At 41.6% G+C, this 20,460-nt stretch overlaps 1 protein-coding gene across 1 annotated transcript in view; it reads right to left on the bottom strand.

Annotated features, from left to right (window-relative positions):
• Positions 1 to 20,460, bottom strand: part of VWA3B (von Willebrand factor A domain containing 3B) — a 188,906-nt gene that overhangs the window by 121,684 nt on the left and 46,762 nt on the right. The window contains exon 7 of the mRNA XM_012641874.1: positions 11,673 to 11,798. Within this exon, the coding sequence (XP_012497328.1) occupies positions 11,673 to 11,798 (126 nt within the window). The remainder of the gene's footprint in view (positions 1 to 11,672; positions 11,799 to 20,460) is intronic.

The raw sequence follows: 20,460 nt of genomic DNA on the forward strand, positions 1-20,460 counted from the left end.
ACAGCAAGATGAAGATCAGTTAATGACAATTTATTCTTGAAAAAAAAGAAAAAAGAGAGCAAATGTTAGGTGCTCTCACCACAAAAATGTTAACTATGTGAGGTATTGCAATTGTTATTTAGCTATATTTAAGCATTCCACGATGTATATATACTTCAAAACATCATGTTTTACATGATAAATACATACAATATTATCTGTTGAATGTTTAAAAATATATTTTTTTAAAGAGGTTCTTTAAGCACTGAAAGAAGTTACAAGTGAAGCCATCTGGTCCAGGCTTCTCTTTGTGTAGAGGTTTTATTATTATTAGTAGTAGTAGTCAGTAATAGTAGTAGCAGTAGTATTGTTATTACTACTAACTCAATCCCATATATGAGATTTATGCAGAATTTCCATTTCTTCTTGAGTCAGTTTTGCTAGTTTGTATCTTTCTAGGAATTTGTTTCATCTAGGTTATCTTATTGGTTGACATACAATTGTTCATAGTAGTCTCTTATAATCATTTTTATTTCTGAAAGGCTGATTTTAATAATATGAGTCTTTTCTCTTTCCCCCACCCTTTCTTCTTTCTTGGTTAGTCTAGCTAAGGATTTGTCAATTTTATTGGTTTTCTTAAAAGAACCAACATTTGATGTTTTGATTTTATCTATTGTTTTTCTATTCTCTATTTCATTTCTGTCATCTCTATTCTTTATTATTTCCTTCCGTCTGCTTGTTTCCACTTTAGTTTGCTTTTCTTCTAATTTCTTGGGGAAGAAGATTAGATTATTGATATGCAATCTTTCTTTTTTTTTTAATACAGGTGTTTATAGCTAAGCACTGCTTTAGCTGCATTCTGTAAGTTTTGGAATGCTGAATTTTTGTTTTCATTCATCTCAAAATATTTTCTAGTTTCCTGTTAAATGTATTTTACTCATTGGTTATTTAGGACTATGTTGTTAATATTCACATATTTATCAATATTCAAAATTTCTTTCTCTTATTGATTTTAACTTCATCCATTGTGGTCAGAGGAGACACTGTGTATGATTTCAATCCTTTTAAGTTTATTGAGACTAGTTTTATGGCCTAGCATGGCCTATCCTGGAAAATGATACATGTACACTTAAGAACATGCATATAGTGTTCTATAGATGTTTATTAGGTTTAGTTGGTTTATAGTGTTGTTCAGCTTTCTGTTTCCTTGTTGATCTTCTGCCCAATTATTCCATCCATTGTTGGAAGTGGGATAATGAAGGCTTCAACTACTATTGTGGAACCATAGGAGACCTTTCAGTTCTGTCAGTTTTTGCTTCTTACATTTTAGGAGTCTGTTGTTAGATGCCTATGTTATAATTGTTATATCTTCTTGGTAAATTGACCTTTTTATCATTATTAAATATTCTTTTTGTCTCTAATAAAAATTTTTACAGGTTGATTATGATGTGTCTAAGTGTGAATCTCTTTGAGTCTACCCTACTTAGAATCTGTTGAGCTTCTTGGATGGGTAAATTAATGTTTTCAGCAAATGTGGGAAGTTTCCAGCCATTATTTATTCAACTATTCTTTCTGCTATTCTCTCCCCTATCCTTCTGGGACCCCCATTGTTCACATGTTGGTATGTATATGGTATCCTATAGGTCTCTGAGGCTCAATTTATTTTGGTTCATTCTTTATTCATTTTGTTCTTCAGACTGGGTAATCTCAGTTGACCTATCTAAAAGTTCATTGGTTTGTTTTTCTGCTTGTTCAAATCTGGTGTTGAACCCCTCTAGTGAGCTCTTCATTTCAATTTTTATACTCCAGAATATTTTCAACTCCAGAATTTCTATCTGGTTCTTTTTAAAAAAATACAAATTTCTCTCTCTTTATTAATATCTCTATTTGGTGAGACATCATTGTTATACTTTCTCTTTTAGTTCTTTAGACATAGTTTACTTTAGTTCTTTTATTTTATTTTATTTTATTTTACTTTATTTTATTTATTTTTTTTGAGACAGAGTCTCACTCTGTTGCCTGGGCTAGAGTGCCATGGTGTCAGCCTAGCTCATAACAACCTCAAACTCCTAGGCTCAAGCGATCCTCCTGCCTCAGCCTCCCAAGTAGCTGGGCCTTCAGGCCTGCACCACCATGCCCGGCTAATTTTTTCTATATATATTTTTAGTTGTCCAGCTAATTTCTTTCTATTTTTTTAGTAGAGATGGGGTCTCGCTCTTGCTTAGGCTGGTCTCGAACTCCTGAGCTCAGATGATCCGTCTGCCTCAGCCTCCCAGAGTGCAAGGATTACAGGCATGAGCCACCGCACCCCGCCTACTTTAGTTCTTTAAATAGCTTATTTAACATCTTTATCTAGTAAGGTTAATGTCTAGGCTTCCTCAAGGATAGTTTCTATTAATTGCATTTTTTTTTCTGTGTATGAGCCATACTTTTTGTTTCTTTGCATGTCTCATAATTTTTGTTGACCACTGAAAATTTTAAATAATAAAATGTAGCAACTCCAGAAATCAGATTCTCCCACCTCCCCAGGTGAATCTGTTTGTTATGTTCGTTTGGTGACTTCTGAATTCTGTAAAATCTGTATTCTTTGTCATATGTAGCCACTGGAGTCTCTGTTCATTGAACTTAATGGTTAGCTAATAATTGAATAGAGTTCCTTAAATGCTTTGGACTGCCCTTTACTGAGGAGCTGTGTATGTGTATTGGGCCATGCTTTCAATGCTATAGCGGTTTACAACTCTGCCTCCGTCTTTACTTCCTGCTGTACAGAGCCTCAAAGTCAGCCCAAGATGAGAGTTTAAGTACTTCTTCAGCCTTTTTCTGAGCATATGCCCAGCCTAGGCATGCTCACAGCCCTATGTATGTGCATGGCCTTCTAGTTTGCTAGGAATATATCAGAGCTTTTCAAATACCAATGGACATCTCATTCCCCAGCTTTTCCTCTTATGCTTTTTTGTGTACCTATTGTCTATCCTGACTGTTATTCGCAACCTCAGGCAGCCACAAAGTTAATTAATTACCTCTCATTGTTTTGACAATTGTCCCCAGAGAAAGGGCTTTTCAAATAGGGCAGAAAAAAAAGCTTTGCAAGTGGGGTCTTCCAGAGAACCAGCAGACAGGGTAAATAATGAGAATTCTCTGGACATGAGGCTCTGAAGGAACTCCAACCACATTCTGCTCCATCCAATGGCTGGCTGTCAGGCTGCTGGCTTCTATTGTGACTGAAGGGTGTTGGTTTTCAAGGTTAGTGAGGAGCTAGAGGGGGGAAATGTGAACAGGGCAAGTTAAAATGCCACAAGCTCACTGTTCTTATTGAGATTCAGTCATTTTTCTTGAATAAATGCTCCCCAGACTGCTGTATACCTTTGGTCAATTTCTAGAGTCCTGAAAAAAGTTGATTCTTACAATGTCCTTATTGCTTTTATACAGGAGAAAATTTCTGAAGGTCCTTAACTCTGCCATTTTTTTCCCAGGTATTTTTAGTCTTTTCATAATTAAAGGGTTCAAATATACTGAATATAATTACTTAATGGATTTGTTGTGCCTTTCCACAGTCACTTTTTAACAACATGATTTTAACTTTGATATTTCATCATACTTGTATCGCATTTCAATATCTTTCCTAAATTAAATGTATCACATCTACAAAATTCTAATTGACTGATTCTTCTCTCACATTTTAGGGGCAATTTTTGAGCATTAATTCTGAATTGTGGGAGCATTACATGGTATTCTGATACAGATGGTTTGCTGTGTATGTTTTTGTTTGAAAAATACAGAGCTCACTACCCATGAGAAAATGGATGTTTGAGTAAACACAGTCTTGGTCCTTTCTAGCATTTTCACTTGCTGCTTATCAATCAGCCTTGTCAATGTTCATTTGATTGTACAGAGAGCTTTAAAGCTACAAAGGTATGTTGGAGAAAATGTGAGTTCTGGGAAGAAATATTTTATCCCTTGCCTTGCCTGAAGTGTAAACACTTCAACAAGTGTGCCATTTGCTTCTAGTTGCATAAGAAACCAGCCATGTCATACCTAAAATCTCTTCTGCAATCCTATCTTAGCAAAAGGAGAAGACATTCTTGAGAAGAAGAACATGTACAAGTGCTCTGTAAATTAATTTGTTCTGCTCTCAAATCACAAGTCATCATGTTGCTAAAATAATCTTCATATAGTACACTGATTAGACACATCTACTATTGGTGCAGAACAGAAAATTCAGATGATATGTTCTTCTCTGTGGATATCAGAATCCAAAGAACACGGGGTAAAAGGTTCAGAAACATGGAATTCCCACTCGATATGTCCATATTTATCTTTATACCAAGAATGTTCACTTCGCCCCAACAATATGTGTTACTCACAGTTATCTGAATTTCAGACCTACATAGACAATTGCCTTCTTTACTTCTCTACTGGGTCTCTCAGTGACACTTCAGTCTCAATAGGTCCAAATACAGTCATCATTTCCCACCCCCAAACCCAGTTCTCCTCCAGCATTCTTTATGCTTAGTGGATGGTACCATATCCTTCTGGAAGGAGCTTATTTTTGATACCTCTATCTCATTCATCCCCAAGTCCTGTCAATCCAACAACTGAACTCTCTCTAATATCTGTCCATTTATCATCTTCTTCACATACTACTACCCTAGTCCAAGATGCCACCATCTCTCATCTGTATTAATGCCTTTACTTTTTTCCCTCACCCTTGTGTGTTCCCTCCTCTCCAACCTGTTTCCTACCCAGGGGCTAAAGTGATTTTTTTCTAAATGTAAATCTTATCATTCTCCTGTTTAAAATCTTCTAGTGGCTATTAGTATAAAATTAAAGGCTGACACCTGTACCACGGCCTCTCTAGAGACAGCACCATCTGGTCCCTGCCTATCTCTCCATACTCATAACTGAACTCTGAGCTCCAGCCACGCTCATCTTTTCCAGTTCTTCTAAAGTGCCATGTTCTTCACTGCCTCGAGGCCTTTGCACATGCTGTACTTCTGCCTGGAAGACACTCTCCATCCCCCTCTTCCGTCCCTTCACCTCCTTAACTTACCTCCTGAACTCTCGAATATCAGCTCCAAAGTTATTTCCTCAGGAAACCTTTCCTTAATCCTAGAGAATAGCTCAAGAGCCCCCACTTTTCTTTGATCATAATACCCAAGTTGGCAATTATACTTTCACATTCATGTGATTTTCTACCTTCACCGAGCAAGAAATGGTCCTTGTAGGTCCTGATTTATGAGGGCCCGTTCCATGTCTATTTTATTCACCATTATGTTTATAATCTAGCACAGAGAGAGCTGCATATAGTAAGCACTCAATAAATAAAAGAACAAATAAATGGATTAACCTTTTCTTGAGCCTTCATTATAATCTAACTCTGTGCCAGCACAGTTCTAAATGTTTTACATGTATGCTCTCATTTAATTTTCGTAACAGCTCCATGGGGGTAGGTATTACCATCCACATTTTGGGGTAGGTATTATCACCCACATTTTGAGAGCATCATCCCCCTCTTTATTTGTTAAAAAAACATGTGCTCAAAACTCCTATAGTGCTACTGGTCGGAACTGCCTGCAGAGCTTAAATGAACCTCTAGCCACTTCCTTTTCTTTTGATATTTTAAAATAACTAAGTAGTCTGAATCAATTCCTGAGTCTCAGATGGAATCTTTGAGACTGTGTTCATGATTAAAGCATGACTACATGGCACTATTAGACTAATTATCTCTATTGGGTTACAAAATGGTTGTGAAGGTTATTCCAAATGAGGAATTTCTGAAATGTTTAGAGCTGTAGCATCATCCAAAGAAGGGTAATGCTTCTCTTTGGACAAATTCTTTAACATTTTGTGAGAAAAGCCATCTTCTTGTTTGAGAGTCATGACTGGATCACGGATCACACACACTGATACACACAGAATGCTCAGGTGTATCAACACCAATGCCCACGAACAGCTTAGTGCCTTAAGAATGACCCGTGTCCTCATCTTTTACTTTATCAAGAGCTGTATTAGGTATAACTGACATGCAATAACCCGCACACATTTAAATTGTACAAACTGATAAGTTTTGACATATATATGTTTAGGTTTATGTCCATCACCTTGCTATGTGTTTTCTATTGGCCCCATCTATTCTTTGTTCTCTTTTTTTTTTTTTTTTTTCCTGGTAGCTTTTGGATTGAGCATTTTTTTTTCCTTTATTTCAGCATATTATGGGGGTACAGATGTTTAGGTTACGTATGTTGCCCTTGGTCCCCCCCCAAGTCCGAGTTTCAAATAGGTATTTGTATACACAAGGAGTGCGATGCGCACCACCCGAAGGATGGACACATTTGAAACTTGGATTGAGCATTTTAAATTCCATTTTATCTCCTTTGTTAGCTTGTTTTGTTATTTTTGTGGTTGTTTTAGGTTTATAGTATACATTTTCAACTTATCATGGTCTAACTTTAAGTAATATTATATCACTTCCCATATAATACGTGCTAAAGATAAATTCAGCTTTTGTCTATTTAAAATGTCTTTATTTTCCCTTTGTTTTTGAAAGATATTTTCTCTGAATATAGAATTCTAGGTTTAAAGTTTAAGGTACTGAAAGAAAAGATGCTGTTACACCATGTTTTCATCTGAACTAGTAATCTGCTATTAATCTTATCTCTCTTCCTTTGTACATATCTTTTTTCCTCTGGTTGCTTTTAAGATTTCCTCTGTGTTACCAGTTTTAAACAAATTAATTAAGATGTCACATGGTATAGTTTTCTTCATTTTCTTGTACTTGGAGTTCATTGAACTTCTTGGATCTCTGGGTTTGTAGTTTTAATCAAATTTGAAAAATTTTTTCAACATTTATTTCCTTAAATATTTTTCTGTTCTCCACCACCTTTTTCTATTTCCTTGCCTTAGGAATTCCATCCACACGTATATTTGGCCACTTGAAGTTACCCCACAACTCACATATGCTCTTTTATGTTTTTTAATTTTTTTATTCTTTTTTTTCTATGTGTATCTCATTTTGGATAGTTTCCATTGCTGTCTTCAAGGTCACTAATCTTTTTTCCTGCAATGTCTAATCTGCCATTGATCCCATTCAGTATGTTTTTCATCTAAAATATTTTTTTCTCTAAAAGTTTCATCTCTAAAAGCTCAATATGCATCTTTTTTTTATACCTTCTCTATCTCTACTTAACTTTTTGAACATATGAAATACAGTTATAACTTTGAGTGCCTTTTCTGACAACTCTAATGTCTGTGTTAGTTCTCAGTTTTGATTGATTTTTCTTTTATTAAGGGTAACATTTTCCTGCTAATTTTCATGCCTAAGTAATCTTTATGGGATGTCAATCATTGTGAATTTTACCCTGTTGGGTATTGAGTGTTTTTGTATTCTTTTAAATATTCTTGAACTTTGTTCTGAGATGCATTTATGTTACCTAGCAATAGTTTGCTCTTTTCATGTCTTGCTTTAATGATTTCTTAGGAGGCCCCAGTGCAGTGCTCAGTTTAAGGCCAACCATTCCCATCACTGAGGCAGGACCTTCCCAAGTAGTCTGCCTGGGGCCCCATGAATTGTAAAGTGTTCGTGCTGGTGAAAACAGGCACTGTACCTGGCCGTGTGTGAAATCCAAGCTCTTTTCTTCCAATTCTTTCCAATGGCTCTATCCCCAGACTCAGGTAATTTTCTCATGTGAATGAGCTGATCCGTATTCAAATGAATTCCTGAGAGGGACCCTCTGCAGATTTCTGGACTTCTTCTGTGTACCTTTCTCCTCTCTGGCACTTTGTCCTGTGAATTCTAGCTGCCTTGGTCTCTCCAGACTCTCAGTTCTGTTTCCCAAACTCAGGAAGTTTGCCGGGCTCCACCTGGGTTCCTCCTCCACGTACTGTTGGCTGGAAACTCTCTCAAGGCAGTAAGCCGGGAAAATCTAGAGCTCACTTTTTAATCTTTTTTTAGTTGCCCTATGTCAGGGATCACTGGCCTTCATTGCTTAGTATTTAGCGTCTTAAAAACTATTGATTCATATATTTTTGTCAGTGTTTCATTCCAGGGAATTCTGATATCCTGCTGTTGGTAATTAAAATAGGTCAAAATTACCACTGGCAAGAATGTCTGGCCTCACCATCTTCTCATCCAGGCATTAGGCTGATGAATCATCCCTGCCAGAAACTTCCCTCCTGGACCTATGGTTGTGTGTGCTGGCTGGCCACTGACCAGTGCACCCAGCCCAGGGGGCACGTGAGAGCTGCTATCCCCAAGGAGGGCAGCCTTTGTCTAATTTACTGGAAGGTTCCAGATGGAATGGTAGCCCACCTGATTTCCTCCAATCTGCCCCTTCCTCTCTCCAGCCAGCTACCCTCTTTCCTCTGGCCTGTAGTCTTTAAGTAGGCAGCTGGGGGGAATGGCCACTGCTTCTGCCCCAAGTAGTCCAGGCAGCATCTTGGACTGATACAGGCTTTGCTTCAGTATCACTGGGCAGTGGATGGGAACAGGAGCAGGTCAGATACTCTACATGTGGCCTCTTGGGCCAATAAAGTTTCTAAAAGTTTAGATAGCTATTCAACAGAGGAAAGGTCCTGACTAAATTTTCCTTTTTAAATAAAAATGATATTTTTGAAGAATTTTTTGAAAACTTAAGCTTGGAGTTATTTTGGTTTTTAGTTTTTGGGGTGTCTCTCTGTGTGCGTATTAGATTGAAATAAAGGGATGACAACAGATCATTGTCCAGTATCTGAGGCCTGTAGCTCTTCTGTTTCTATTAGGAATACATCGAAAATCTTCTGTTAACCCTTAAGAGTAACTACAGCAAACTTAAATACTCCCTGTATTAGTCTGCTTGGGCTGCCATAACAAAATACCACAGACTGGGCAGCTTAAACAACAGAAATGTATTTTCTCACAGCTTTGGAGGGTGGAAGTCCAAGATGAGAGTGCCAGCAGCATTGGTTTCTGTCCAGGCCATTCTTCCTGGCTTGCAGATGGCCGCCTTCTCTGATTGTCCTCACGTGGCCTTTCCTCTGTGTGTTTGTGGAGAGAGAGAGAGCTCTCTGGTGTCTCTCCCTCTTCTTAAAAAGACACCAACCCTATCAGATTAGGGCCCTACCTTATGACCTCATTTAACCTTAATTACCTCCTTAAGGTCTTACTCCAAAGACAGTCACATGGGGGGTTAGGGCTTCATCGTTTGAATTTTGGGGGACATAATTGAGTCCATACATTCCCCAAAAGAAATAACTTAGTGGCAAGATCCCCATTCTCTTTGCCTGGCATAGATGTTGGCTTTAGCCTGCGTCCTCCACTTCATGTTCATTCTTGTGGGACGATGGGACTGTCTGGGTTCTCAAACAGGGTGTCACTATAAGTGACAGCTCCTCCAGACAGCCTGATTGGACTTTTCCTTAGGAATCCCCAGGGAGCTGGTCCTGGCAACCCAACCACAGATGCTGGTTCCCCAGGCCCAAGTCAGGACACCCAGTCACAGGAAAAGGCCACTGTCACCAGAAATTTATCAAGTCACACAGAGCAGGCTTGCCCATGCCTAAACCTCTTCCCTTCTTCACACAGGTCCCATTTCTGTCCAAGTGTATCCCTGTTTCCAGCCAGCCTGGCCTCCTTACTCTCTGCCCCACTGCACCTCTGTAATACAGGCAGTACCAGGAGGTACCACAGCCTGGCAGTGGGTCCAAACTTGGCTGCACATTAGAACCAGCTGGGGAGCTTTCAAAAACCCCAATGTCATCCCATAGGGGTTAAATCGCAATGTCTAGGGGTGGGAGGTAGACATCAGTATTTTTACGGAAGGACTAGTTTTTGAATCACTTACTGGTGATAAAGCTTAGAACAGTGCTTGACATGTAAGGTATGTGCTTTCAGTGGTAACTGTTATTATTACCAGGTGTGCCCCAAAGGAAACCAGTGCCTCACAGAAGAAAATCCTCTACTAGCTCAAGAATTTATGCAGGAGAATCAGTATACCAACTCCCCTAAATGTGAAAGGAAAAAGAGTGAGCTGACATTTGTCAAGTTCCCGCTTGGTGCAAAGCATGCATTATTTTATTTAATCTTTACGATAGGTTCCTCAACATTGATGTTATTATAATCGTTTTACAAAAGAATAAACTAAGGCTGAAAGAGATTAACTCAGGTTAATCTAGTGATGGAGTTGGTATCTATAACCAGGTCTTTTTCACTTCAAAACTCATGCTCTTTGTTGTGAAAAATGTTTTGGCTGAAAAGAAAAAAGGGGAAAAATACTTCTGTAGTCTCAGTGTCTTTCACTAATAAAATGTAATTATTTTGTTTCTATGGTGCAGTGGAGGGGAGGGCTGGAGCCCATCAAACATCAGGGAAGTGCTTTCATTTTTCAGGATAGGAAAGGTGCTATTTAAATAATGGGAAGTAATGCTAAGATGAATACAGCATTACTGCTAACTTTTTTAAAAGTTTAACTAGGCAAGAAAGCCTCCACTCTGCATTTGGGGTTCAAAACTAGACTCTACATTTGCTAGCCATGTGACCATGACCAATTACTTAATCCCTCTGTGCCTCAGTTTTCTCACCTGTCAAATGGGGATAATACCTACTCCCTCATAGAGTTAGGAGGATTAAATGAGCTAAATATAAGCCCAGTCCTTACAGTAGCACCTGACACATAGTAAGTGCCCACCAAATGGTTGCCATCATTCTTGTCATTACATTGAGAGAGAGCAAATTAGTCTTCCGAACTCTAAGATTTCAATTTAGAAGAAGCAGCTCTAAGCTAAAGGCCAGAAATGCAACTGGATTTTAATGATTTCTTTTTAATATAAATAATTCAAACCCACATTCACCCTGTCCCTTCTAGATAAACATTCCATACTCCTGTGCCACTTTTCTGCAGCAAGGTCCCAGACCCTGCTCAGAAGAAAGTGATTAAGCCTTTTCTGTAGGTGTCCAAGAGTGAGTAGGATGGTTGCCCACCACAGATAGTCTGTATGTAATTTAGTCTGCAGAAAAGGGCCAAGGTCAGCTGACCCCATCACTGAGGTCTCCTGCTCTTTCTCCTTACAAGAGCACATGCATCCTGACAAAGTCTCCCCTTGACCAAACTTTTGTCAGGCTCCTCTGAATCCTCAAGTAGGCCTCAACCTTTGGACTTTTATGCTCATCTTTGTATCACCTGATTTTAGCAAAAATTCTGCTAAGTCAGTTTTGCCAGAATCCCCCACCCTCAGTATCTGATCACCTTGATATCTGATCAGGTTCCTCATCCTCCACCATCCCCCAGGTGATGTCTGATCATCCTGGCCTGTCTTCAGCCAGAATCCTGTCAAGTTGGTTTAACCAGAACCCCCTTTACCCCTGCTGTCTCTTCTTAGTAATTTTCCATCCACTGACCCCACTCTGCTCCTTGGCTGTAAATCCCCACTTGTTCATGTTGTACTCAGATTTGAGCCCAGTTCTATACTGAGGTCTGCTTTCCTCTATTGCAACAGTTTGTGAAGAATCTTTTTCTACTGCTTCAACTACTATCTAGCTCTGGTTCTTCTTTAACAATCTACACACACACACGCCACAGCGCAGTTCTGGAAGTTTTCCTCAGCACCCCCTCACATTCGGGCTATGGAGCTCTCCTGATTAGGAACATGGCAACAGCCCCTGGTCCCCTACTAGTCACATTTATGACCCTTTTACACTAGTGACTATAAATAGCACCAACCGCAGTCTACTGTGGCCATGTTGGATTCGGGTGTCTCGGCCACCAGCCTCTGGATCTGGGCCAGGGTGCTGCAGGCTTCCTTCAGCTCCCTCCAGATGAGAAACACGTCCTCTCTGACGCCGGCTCCTGGAAAGGGAGACACACCGTGAGTGGCCAGCTGAGACAGGCCCCAGAACTCTCTGGCAGTCCTAGCAAGGTCTGGCACATTGCAGCCAAGTTTCTAGAACATTTCTTAACATCAAATTCCACTTTCCCCACTAATCTCTTTCTGAGAATCAGAACTGAAATCTCCAAGGAAGTGTTATCACCTCAAGAAATCGTAACTGCAAACGTTAGGATGCAATAAATCCTTGTAAACTAAATATTTGTAGCAACCAGGATATTTTAAGATCAATTATTTATAATACTCAAATAAGATAGGACTAAAAACATTCAAAAGCACTTTATAGAAGCCAGGGTCAGCGCTGTGAGGAAGGGAAATTCATTGGTACATGAAAGCAACAGCCCCTAGTTCTTTCTTGACTTAGCTACAATTTCCTGCTTCTTTGAAACCACCTTCACAAGTCTGTACTTTCCCCTAATGTAATAATGGTATTCTGGCCTCCTTTTCTGGATCCCATCTATCTCGGTTAAGGGTTAAGTTTGGCTGTATGACATTTTTAAACAGTAATATTTGGCTTCGCTGATTTAGATATTTACATCTCTCAATCAGTCAAATTTCATTCCACAGGTAAGTGCTCCAGGGCTGGGACAGAGGCTCTGCCTTCATCGAGATCCAGGCTCTAACAGATAGCTGTTTCCAGCAGCTAAGGAGGACGTAGGGGCAGCAGGGAAACAGGTATGATGATAAAAGTACAATGCAAAGGCTCCTGTGGTGATATCTTAACTATATGGAAGTGGAGTTCCTGGCTGTGCTGTGGTACTATGTTACCACAGGGAAACGGGGTGGAGGGTATACGGATCTCTCTGTATCATTTCTTACAACTGTATGTGAATCTACAATTATCTCAAAATAAAAAGTTTAATTTTAAAAAATACAAAAAAAACTTAAAAAAATATCCAGGCTCTTTCTATCTCTCTGCTCCATCATCCCAGCACATCCTTCTGTCCTCAGAGTCACCTTACGATTCAAGACGGCTTCTGCAGTGCCAAGCAGCACGTCCAGGCTGTGGTGCAGAGGCAGGATGCTGGCAGGGCAAATAAGCACAGCCCCTAGTAGGGTCAGTCCCTTTTAAGCACCCTTCCCAGAAGCCCCACACAACAGCTTCCTTACTTAACCACAACCAGAACTTCCTCACAGGCCCCACGTGGCTGCAAGGGAAACTGGGAAGTGTAGCTTTTCAGCAGGGTGCACTGAGCAGTAAAATTAGGGCTACATCCTAGGGAGGGAGTGGATCTCAGTGGCAACTGGCAGTTCCTCCCTCATCACAGAGACCTGTTCTCCTGCCAGATGCACCCAGCATCCCCTCCCCGCCCTTACCAAGTCTGCATGATAGTTCACAGCTGCCTGAGATCCCACAAGCATAGTGTGTGAGAGACCACCATCTGCTTCAGGGGCCACCCAAGGAGATTCATGCACCCAGGGCCAAAGGACTGACCATAAGCCATCACCAAGACAGACTAGGGCAGACCAGAGTCAATGTTTCTCAATTTTAAAATGTAGTCAAGAAGGGCAGAGCAGGCGAGGAATGGCAGCTCAAGCCTGTAATCCTAGCACTCTGGGAGGCCAAGGCGTGAGGATCAGTTGAGGTCAGGAGTTTTAGACCAGCCTGAGCAAGAGTGAGACCCCGTCTCTACCAAAAATAGAAAAAATTAGCCAGGCCTGGTGGCCCCAGCCGGTAGTCCCAGCTAGAGGCGGAGGCAGGAAGATCGCTTGAGCCCAGAAGTTTGAGGTTGTAATAAGCTGTGATAACACCACTGCACTCTACCCGGGACAATGGAATAAGATTCTGTCTCAGAAAAAAAAAGGGGGGAGGCAGAAGAAAGGGGACATCGGAGCTCTGGCCTCCCCAAGTTGGACAGATCAAGTAATCAAGTGAGAGAGTATTAATAGCTGTGCTCGAAAAGATGCAAGTGACAAGCCCTGACAGAGATGAATGGCCACCTCGGCTTTGCAGCCATCAATAGCCCAAGGAGTGAAATATGATGTGTACTGAGCTCCATGCTAGAACTTCAAAAATATCACATGTCGCTGCGAAATGTGAACCTTAAGTCCACAGGCCTCCTGACTGCTATAAAACCAAGACTGACTTCCAGCTGCTTGCTTCAGCATGGAGGTGTTAAGTAGCAGGATTTTCTCTTAAAAAGTTTCAAATGAATCAAGGCTTTCCTTTAGACTTGTCAATAATATCTTAAGAGGGAGTATCCCACCAGTCAGCAGCAAAGGAGAAAGTTCCAGTGAAGCCCAGCTGTCTCTTGATCTGGCCAGGGAAATATCTCAGGGATGGCAGTGACCGGGATATGCTCCCTGGGCAGGCAATAACTAGGATTATCACCACGCTGCTTTAGTAATTGTAAGGAGGCAGCTACAGATTGCTACACTGGTGATCAGAAAGCAAAATAACTCAAAACTATCTGTTTGATTAGCTTTGCTTAAAAAAAAAAACAATGAAAAAGCAAAAACACAGGGCAGTAAAAGCATCAGTTAGAACACACAGGTTCTGTTTCAAGTCACTCCGCAGGCAGGGAGGAGGGCTGCCAGTTTCATCAGAGTCACTTCCAAGGGACTTTGCTGGGGTATCAGAGCGTGGCCAAGGGAGGGAGCCCCAGGGAGATGGAAGAGGATAGAAGATGAAACCCTGGAAACCGCAGTGTTCAGAGGGCTTGGTGAATTTGAAATTCTCCAGGCTAAACCAGAGAGGAGAGGAAACATGGAGCCTTGTGTATCTTGACCATCGAGGTATAAGCCAGCAAAGGTCTGCCTTACACAGAAGTTGCATGTGGCTTCTCACACAGACATCCTGGAGACCTAAGGATTCTCCAACCAAAATGCCCCCAACAGACCGCTGCCCTCCCCTATGCCCTGGGGCAACAACTTGAAGGTTCATGTTAAAAATGCTAACACCTGGGAGAGATGCTACAGTAAGCTATGGTTTTTCATTAGCACCTGGTATTGATGGCTCACTCAGACTGGCTGGTTTGAGAAAAGGAATGAGATCCAGGACAAGTAAGTTTCAATGTGGTAGGGGAAGAGTCCACTGAGTACCTGCTGCCAAACACCACCTCCCTGTCACATCTTCTGCCTCTCACCTGCAGGCTAAAGTCCAGGTGTCACCGTCCAGTTCATTAATATATTCATTTGGCAAATATGCGTTGAGCACCTACTATGCAGTGGGTGGGTGCAGTAGTGCTGGGACTACAGTGGGGACCAGGACCCTACTCTCTGAGGTGGCATTGAGTCTAGAGCTCAAGGCCTCATGACACTTCTCTAACAGTCTGCCCCCATGAACACAGAGCTCTGTCCTCCCAGTCCCCTATTAGGGGACTGAGCCCTCCACAGCACTCAACTCATCCCACCCTTCACTCAAGTCATGATCCTAACTCCACCATCAAACTTTGCCCAGCCAACCCAGGAAATGGAGAACTGCCTCCTGCTCCCCACTCTCCACTCCAGAGGAATGATCCAGCGCACCACTGGTCTCCATCCTCTTGCAGCCAGGACACCCCCAGGCCATGTAGTCAGTGAGGCTGTCTGTATCCGCAGTTCCTGGCTGCCTGTCACTCCAGCCTCTCAGTCAAAAGAACACAGAGAAGCATGAGCCAGTGATGGTGACATCATTCTATGCATGACCTTGAATCCAGCCCTTCACAAACATGATGCTTATTTTTAGTAGGGCAGCTGCCTACAACACAGAGCTCAGCACTCAGCAATGTGTGCATGGGCCACCTGCTCTCCTCTGGCACTGAACATGCAGCCTGGGGTTGCTGTTTATGTTTGCACAGGCAGACTTTGACCCCACAGGATGATAAATGTCTTGGGTATAGGAACAACATCTTTTCTCTCTTTGTATCCTCCACAGCATTCAGCTCAGGATCTGGTGTTTTTCGGGAGAATTCCTATCCTTTCTTGTTTCTATCTTCCCTTATTACAAAGAAACAGTTATTGAGCACTTAGTGTATTCTTTCCTCATGGCACTGCCCTGCCTCATAATGTGCAGCCCCATTATTGCAAGACACTCCTCCGAGGGGTATGTGACAGGCTCAGGTTACTTGAGCACACAGCTATGCCAAGGTACTCCAGACATGGACAATGACATGCCCTAAAGCACTACATCACTTCCTTCTAGGTCCTCATGTCACAGCAAGGCAAGACTCCCTGCAAGCACCTAACATACTATTGTCCCCAGGGCAGGAGGAGAAAAGCAATTAGAAAGGCAGGCGTAATGCTGGTCTGAGGGATAATTTAATGCCACCCTGCAAGAGGGCATCCCAGAAACAAAACCCCCTCAGCAACCCTTGAGTTCTAGAACAGCCCCTTTGTCCCACTGTGGCTCATTTGCTTGGGGCCCCTCCCCAATCCCAGCGCTCCAGGGGAAGAACTGGCCCCGCCAGGTGGAGGACTTGCTGCCTGCCTGAGCCCTCAACTCCTGTTTAGTTGTGCAGATCTGAAAGACTCAAATATATTAATAACTATTAATATAAAAAGGCAATATTTTCAGGAAAAAGTAGCACTTATTTCTATTTTCAGAAAACAATATGATATTTAAAAAACAATAAACTGTGAGGTATTAAAAATTCCCAGAGACCTAACATTGTCATAAGCATCTGGGGACAGGGGCGCATTATATCCATAAAGGGATTGAGAGTGGTGAAATCAGTAGTTTTTGTTGTGATGAAAAAATTCCCAGTTACTTGTGTTAAATTACGTATTAAGATGTTTTATTGTCGAGAGGTAATGACACACCTGCTGGCTTGATCTGGCCCCATGGCCCTAACCAGAGGCACAGTGTGGTACTGCACTCGGTCCCACACTATGGAAACTAGCCATTAATTAATTTAGAGCAAATACAGAGTTACCTTGCCATCTGGATAAATGTCTAATGTTTTCTTGGGGCAATGAATATATGTTTCACAAGGGCCATTATGTTATCTTAGAAGCAACTTCAAATATGAAGTATGGGCAACTCAAGCTATAATGTAGTATATGAGTGCGGTATTATCTTCTGGGCCCTTTCTCTTCTTCTAAGCGGAACATTATAAAATGCAAGTATGATGCAGTCTAATTGTCCAAAATTCATTTAGAAAACCTAGAAATAAATCATTACTGTTCTCCCCATGGTAAAGAGTAGGTGCTCCCCTGAATTCAGTAAAAACATGACCCCAGGCTCTGGGGTGCTCCTGGGCAAGGAGTTGACAAAGACCAGGGCAAATAAATACACAAACAATATCTAAAGAACAAGTGCAAACAATGTGCAACAATAAGTATAGTTGAATAAGCCTATTTTATTTAGAATAGGTGATACCACTTATAAGACACCAATTCAAGGGGAAGTATTTTAATGACATGGTAAATTCAGGGAAACTTTGTGAGTTTCCTGCAGAGCAAATTTACAAAAATTTTTGGTTTTTTTTCAGATTTTCCACCCAAAAAAGGCCTGAACTTTAAGTTACAGAGGATCTACAGTGCACAAAAAGAACAAAAGATGGTCACAGAGCTGCTCCCCAGTTTCTCATCAACCAACTCTGAACCAACAGAGAGAGAGCTTGGCCAGGACTGTTGTTCCTGAGAAGTGACCCCACACTGGTGTCACTCAGCCTCTGTCCTCACCAGCGCCTGTCCTTGGGGATGGCTGTGTGGATGGGCTGCTGGAGGCTGGTCTCACTCACACAGACAGGTCTCTTCCCAGCTCTGCCAGGTTGTTCAGGAATGAGAAAATTCTGGTAGACTAATTATTTTCTTCAAATTCACAAAAGACTGACTTAGAAGCCAGGAAGCCAACATTTTAAGCCGACATTCTCAACAGGACAATCTACTTGGAGACTCACCATCTGCTTACTGATTCAACAAAACTCTATCAAGGCCTATTATATCCAGCCCTGGGTACACAGAGTGAACCGAAACAGTCCTAGCTCTGAAGAGGCTCTCACTCCAGTGTGGTCTTCCCAGAGTGTGGTCCTCAGAACCTGGGCCAGAAGCCCCTGAATTGGCAGTGCAGATTCCTAGGCCCTGCCCCAGACTCATTCTGAGGGTGGGGCTCCAGGAAACTACACTATTAAAAACATTCCGGTGATTCTTTTGCAACAAAATTTCATGGAGCTTTAGTCTAACAGATGAGATAGGCATGTAAACAAATTATTACTATCCAAAATATTCTTGGAGAAAGAAAAAAGTTGAGTGATTTCCAGGAATAATATTCTCATGACCTGATGTCCCTATTTCTTCCCTACTCACAAAAGAAGTCTGTAAAGCACGGGGGACTCCCTGACATCTAGATATCCATTCTAGGCCACCTCTCATCAATATGCTTCATAACAATCTACTGTTTCTAAGTGTCATTTATTTTAGATATAATTTATAATGGCTGCTTCCCGCTGGCATCTGATGAAGCAGAAAGAGGGAAAAACTAAATGTACTATGCAGCCACAGTGCCAGGTACATAGATAGACACATTACCCCATTGACTCACAACAACTGCATGAGTTGAGATCATCATCCCCATTTCACAGATGAGCACACTGTGGTTCAGAGAAATTAAGGCATTTTCCCAAGGCCACACAACTAATAAGTGGTAAAGTGAGGATGCAATCTCAGGTCTGTCTCCAAAGTCCCCCATACCCTTTCCACACTGGAACACTGTCCTTGGATATCCTCAAAAATTCTCACAATGCAAGATCTCTGTAATCAAATCCATCTGGTTAGGTACTGATCATTTTTAGTTTCCCTACAGGGGCTTTATTGACTCATCTTTTCCTAGGAGGAAACCACCCAGTGAGTAATTCTGATATAGGTGATGATGTTTAGTGAGTTGTGTCCCCAAGGCCAGGGCCTCACGTGGCATTCTGAACAGCAGTAACACGCATCTGCTGGCTCAGTGTGTAATCTGCCTACACTGGCATCGGCATCACCCACAGAGCTCTCAAGGGCTGGGCTTCCATGATCTTCATCTTTCTCATTGAACCATGAGCTCCTTGAGAATAGAACTCTATTGACCTGTTTTTATAACCACTCTCCCTGGTACCTCCCTAACACCTGGTCAAGACTTCCAAATTGGCTATTTTAGAACCTGAACATCTTGAGGAGAGGAATCCCCTTTTTCACCATTGTATCCCCAGAGCCCAGCATGGCATATGACTTTCAAATAACAAATGTAGAGTAGATCTATCACCCTGAAACCAGAGCAAGTTTACTCAAAGGCAACCAGAAATCTATACTGGCTCTCTTCTTCCTTGGCAATTCAATTTAGTTTTTATAGGATTTTTGAGGGGTTTCTCTATGCCTCATGTGTTACTAGGTGATGCAGGATGCTTGGATCCACTTGATTTCAGCACAATTCTAAGGAATGGATTGCATTGACTGACCCAAGACCTGGGGCTGAGCCCACTCCTTTCTGTATCCAGAGAAGGCTACAATGAGCAAGCCATCCTGCAGCTGGGAGCCTAGAATAAAACAAGGGACCCAGGACACAAGCCCAAGATGGGGGCAGGAAAATAGGGCTTCCTGTGCTTAGGAGCTTACTCTCTTTAGGTAGAAAAACTAGATCTGCATACACATCAGATGGAGGTGTGAACTAAGGCAATAAGACAGTGAGGTACAGGTGGGCAGTTCGTAAGGTAACTGGGATCCTGCAGTTATGGTGGGACGGAGCAATTCCTAAATCACAAAGTAGAAGCAACATTGATATTCTGAGTCTGGGGTTCCCCCGCTGTGATCTTTGTCTTTTATTCCTTTTGAATTCCCTCCTTCTCACCCCTGGTAAGACTCTAAAGCACAAAGAAGGTGATTAATAAATTCTTTTTTTTTTTTTTTTTCATGAAACAGGGTCTTGCTCTGTCACCCAGGCTGGAGTGCAGTGACATCATGATACTAGCTCACTGCATCCTCAAACTCTTGGACTCATGCGATCCTCCTGCCTCAGCCTTCCAAGTAGCTGGGACTATAGGCATGTGCCACCGCATCTGGCTAATTTTTTACTTTTTGTAGAGATGGGATCTTGCTGTTGCCCAGGCTGATCTCAAACTCCTGGCCTCAAGTGATCCCTCCACCTTGGCCTCCCAAAGTGCTAGCATTACAGTGTGAGCCACTGTGCTCAGCCAATAAATGCTTTTAAACTAACCAAGAGGACTGTCTCTGCACCAATAAGAAATCCAGGACACCACATTGTTAGAAGGAGCAGGACTGTGGAAGTAATTAAAGTCTCTCAGCCTTGCAAACTGCAATGTGGCAACAATTTTGGAAGTGCAGCTGCTATGGCTCCATCCACTGAATTCAACTAAATTCTAGGGAGAAGGAAAGAGACTTCTGAGAAAAGCTTCTGCCACCAGTAAGCTATAAACAGGCACCAATCAGTGCTTCTAAATTAAACTGCAGATTAGAAACAAAGAAGTAATGCCAAGCCTGTGTGACAGGCCAGTAAACTCTAAATATCTAATTAGAGGTCACAGGTGTCTGCCAAGAACCAGACTTGGTTTTCTCTTTTTAAGCATAGCAACCTGAATGTATGCTCAAGTAAATAAAATTTAGTCTCATAATATTTAGTCTTAGTTCATGCACTTTCATCCTGAACACAAAAAATGTGGTTTCCAAAAGTAGAATCAACCAAATTTTTGGATTTAAGAATAATACTGGTAG

Source organism: Propithecus coquereli, unplaced genomic scaffold (genome assembly GCF_000956105.1).
Source record: "Propithecus coquereli isolate 6110/MARCELLA unplaced genomic scaffold, Pcoq_1.0 Scaffold171, whole genome shotgun sequence".
NCBI classification, from domain to species: Eukaryota; Metazoa; Chordata; class Mammalia; order Primates; family Indriidae; genus Propithecus; species Propithecus coquereli.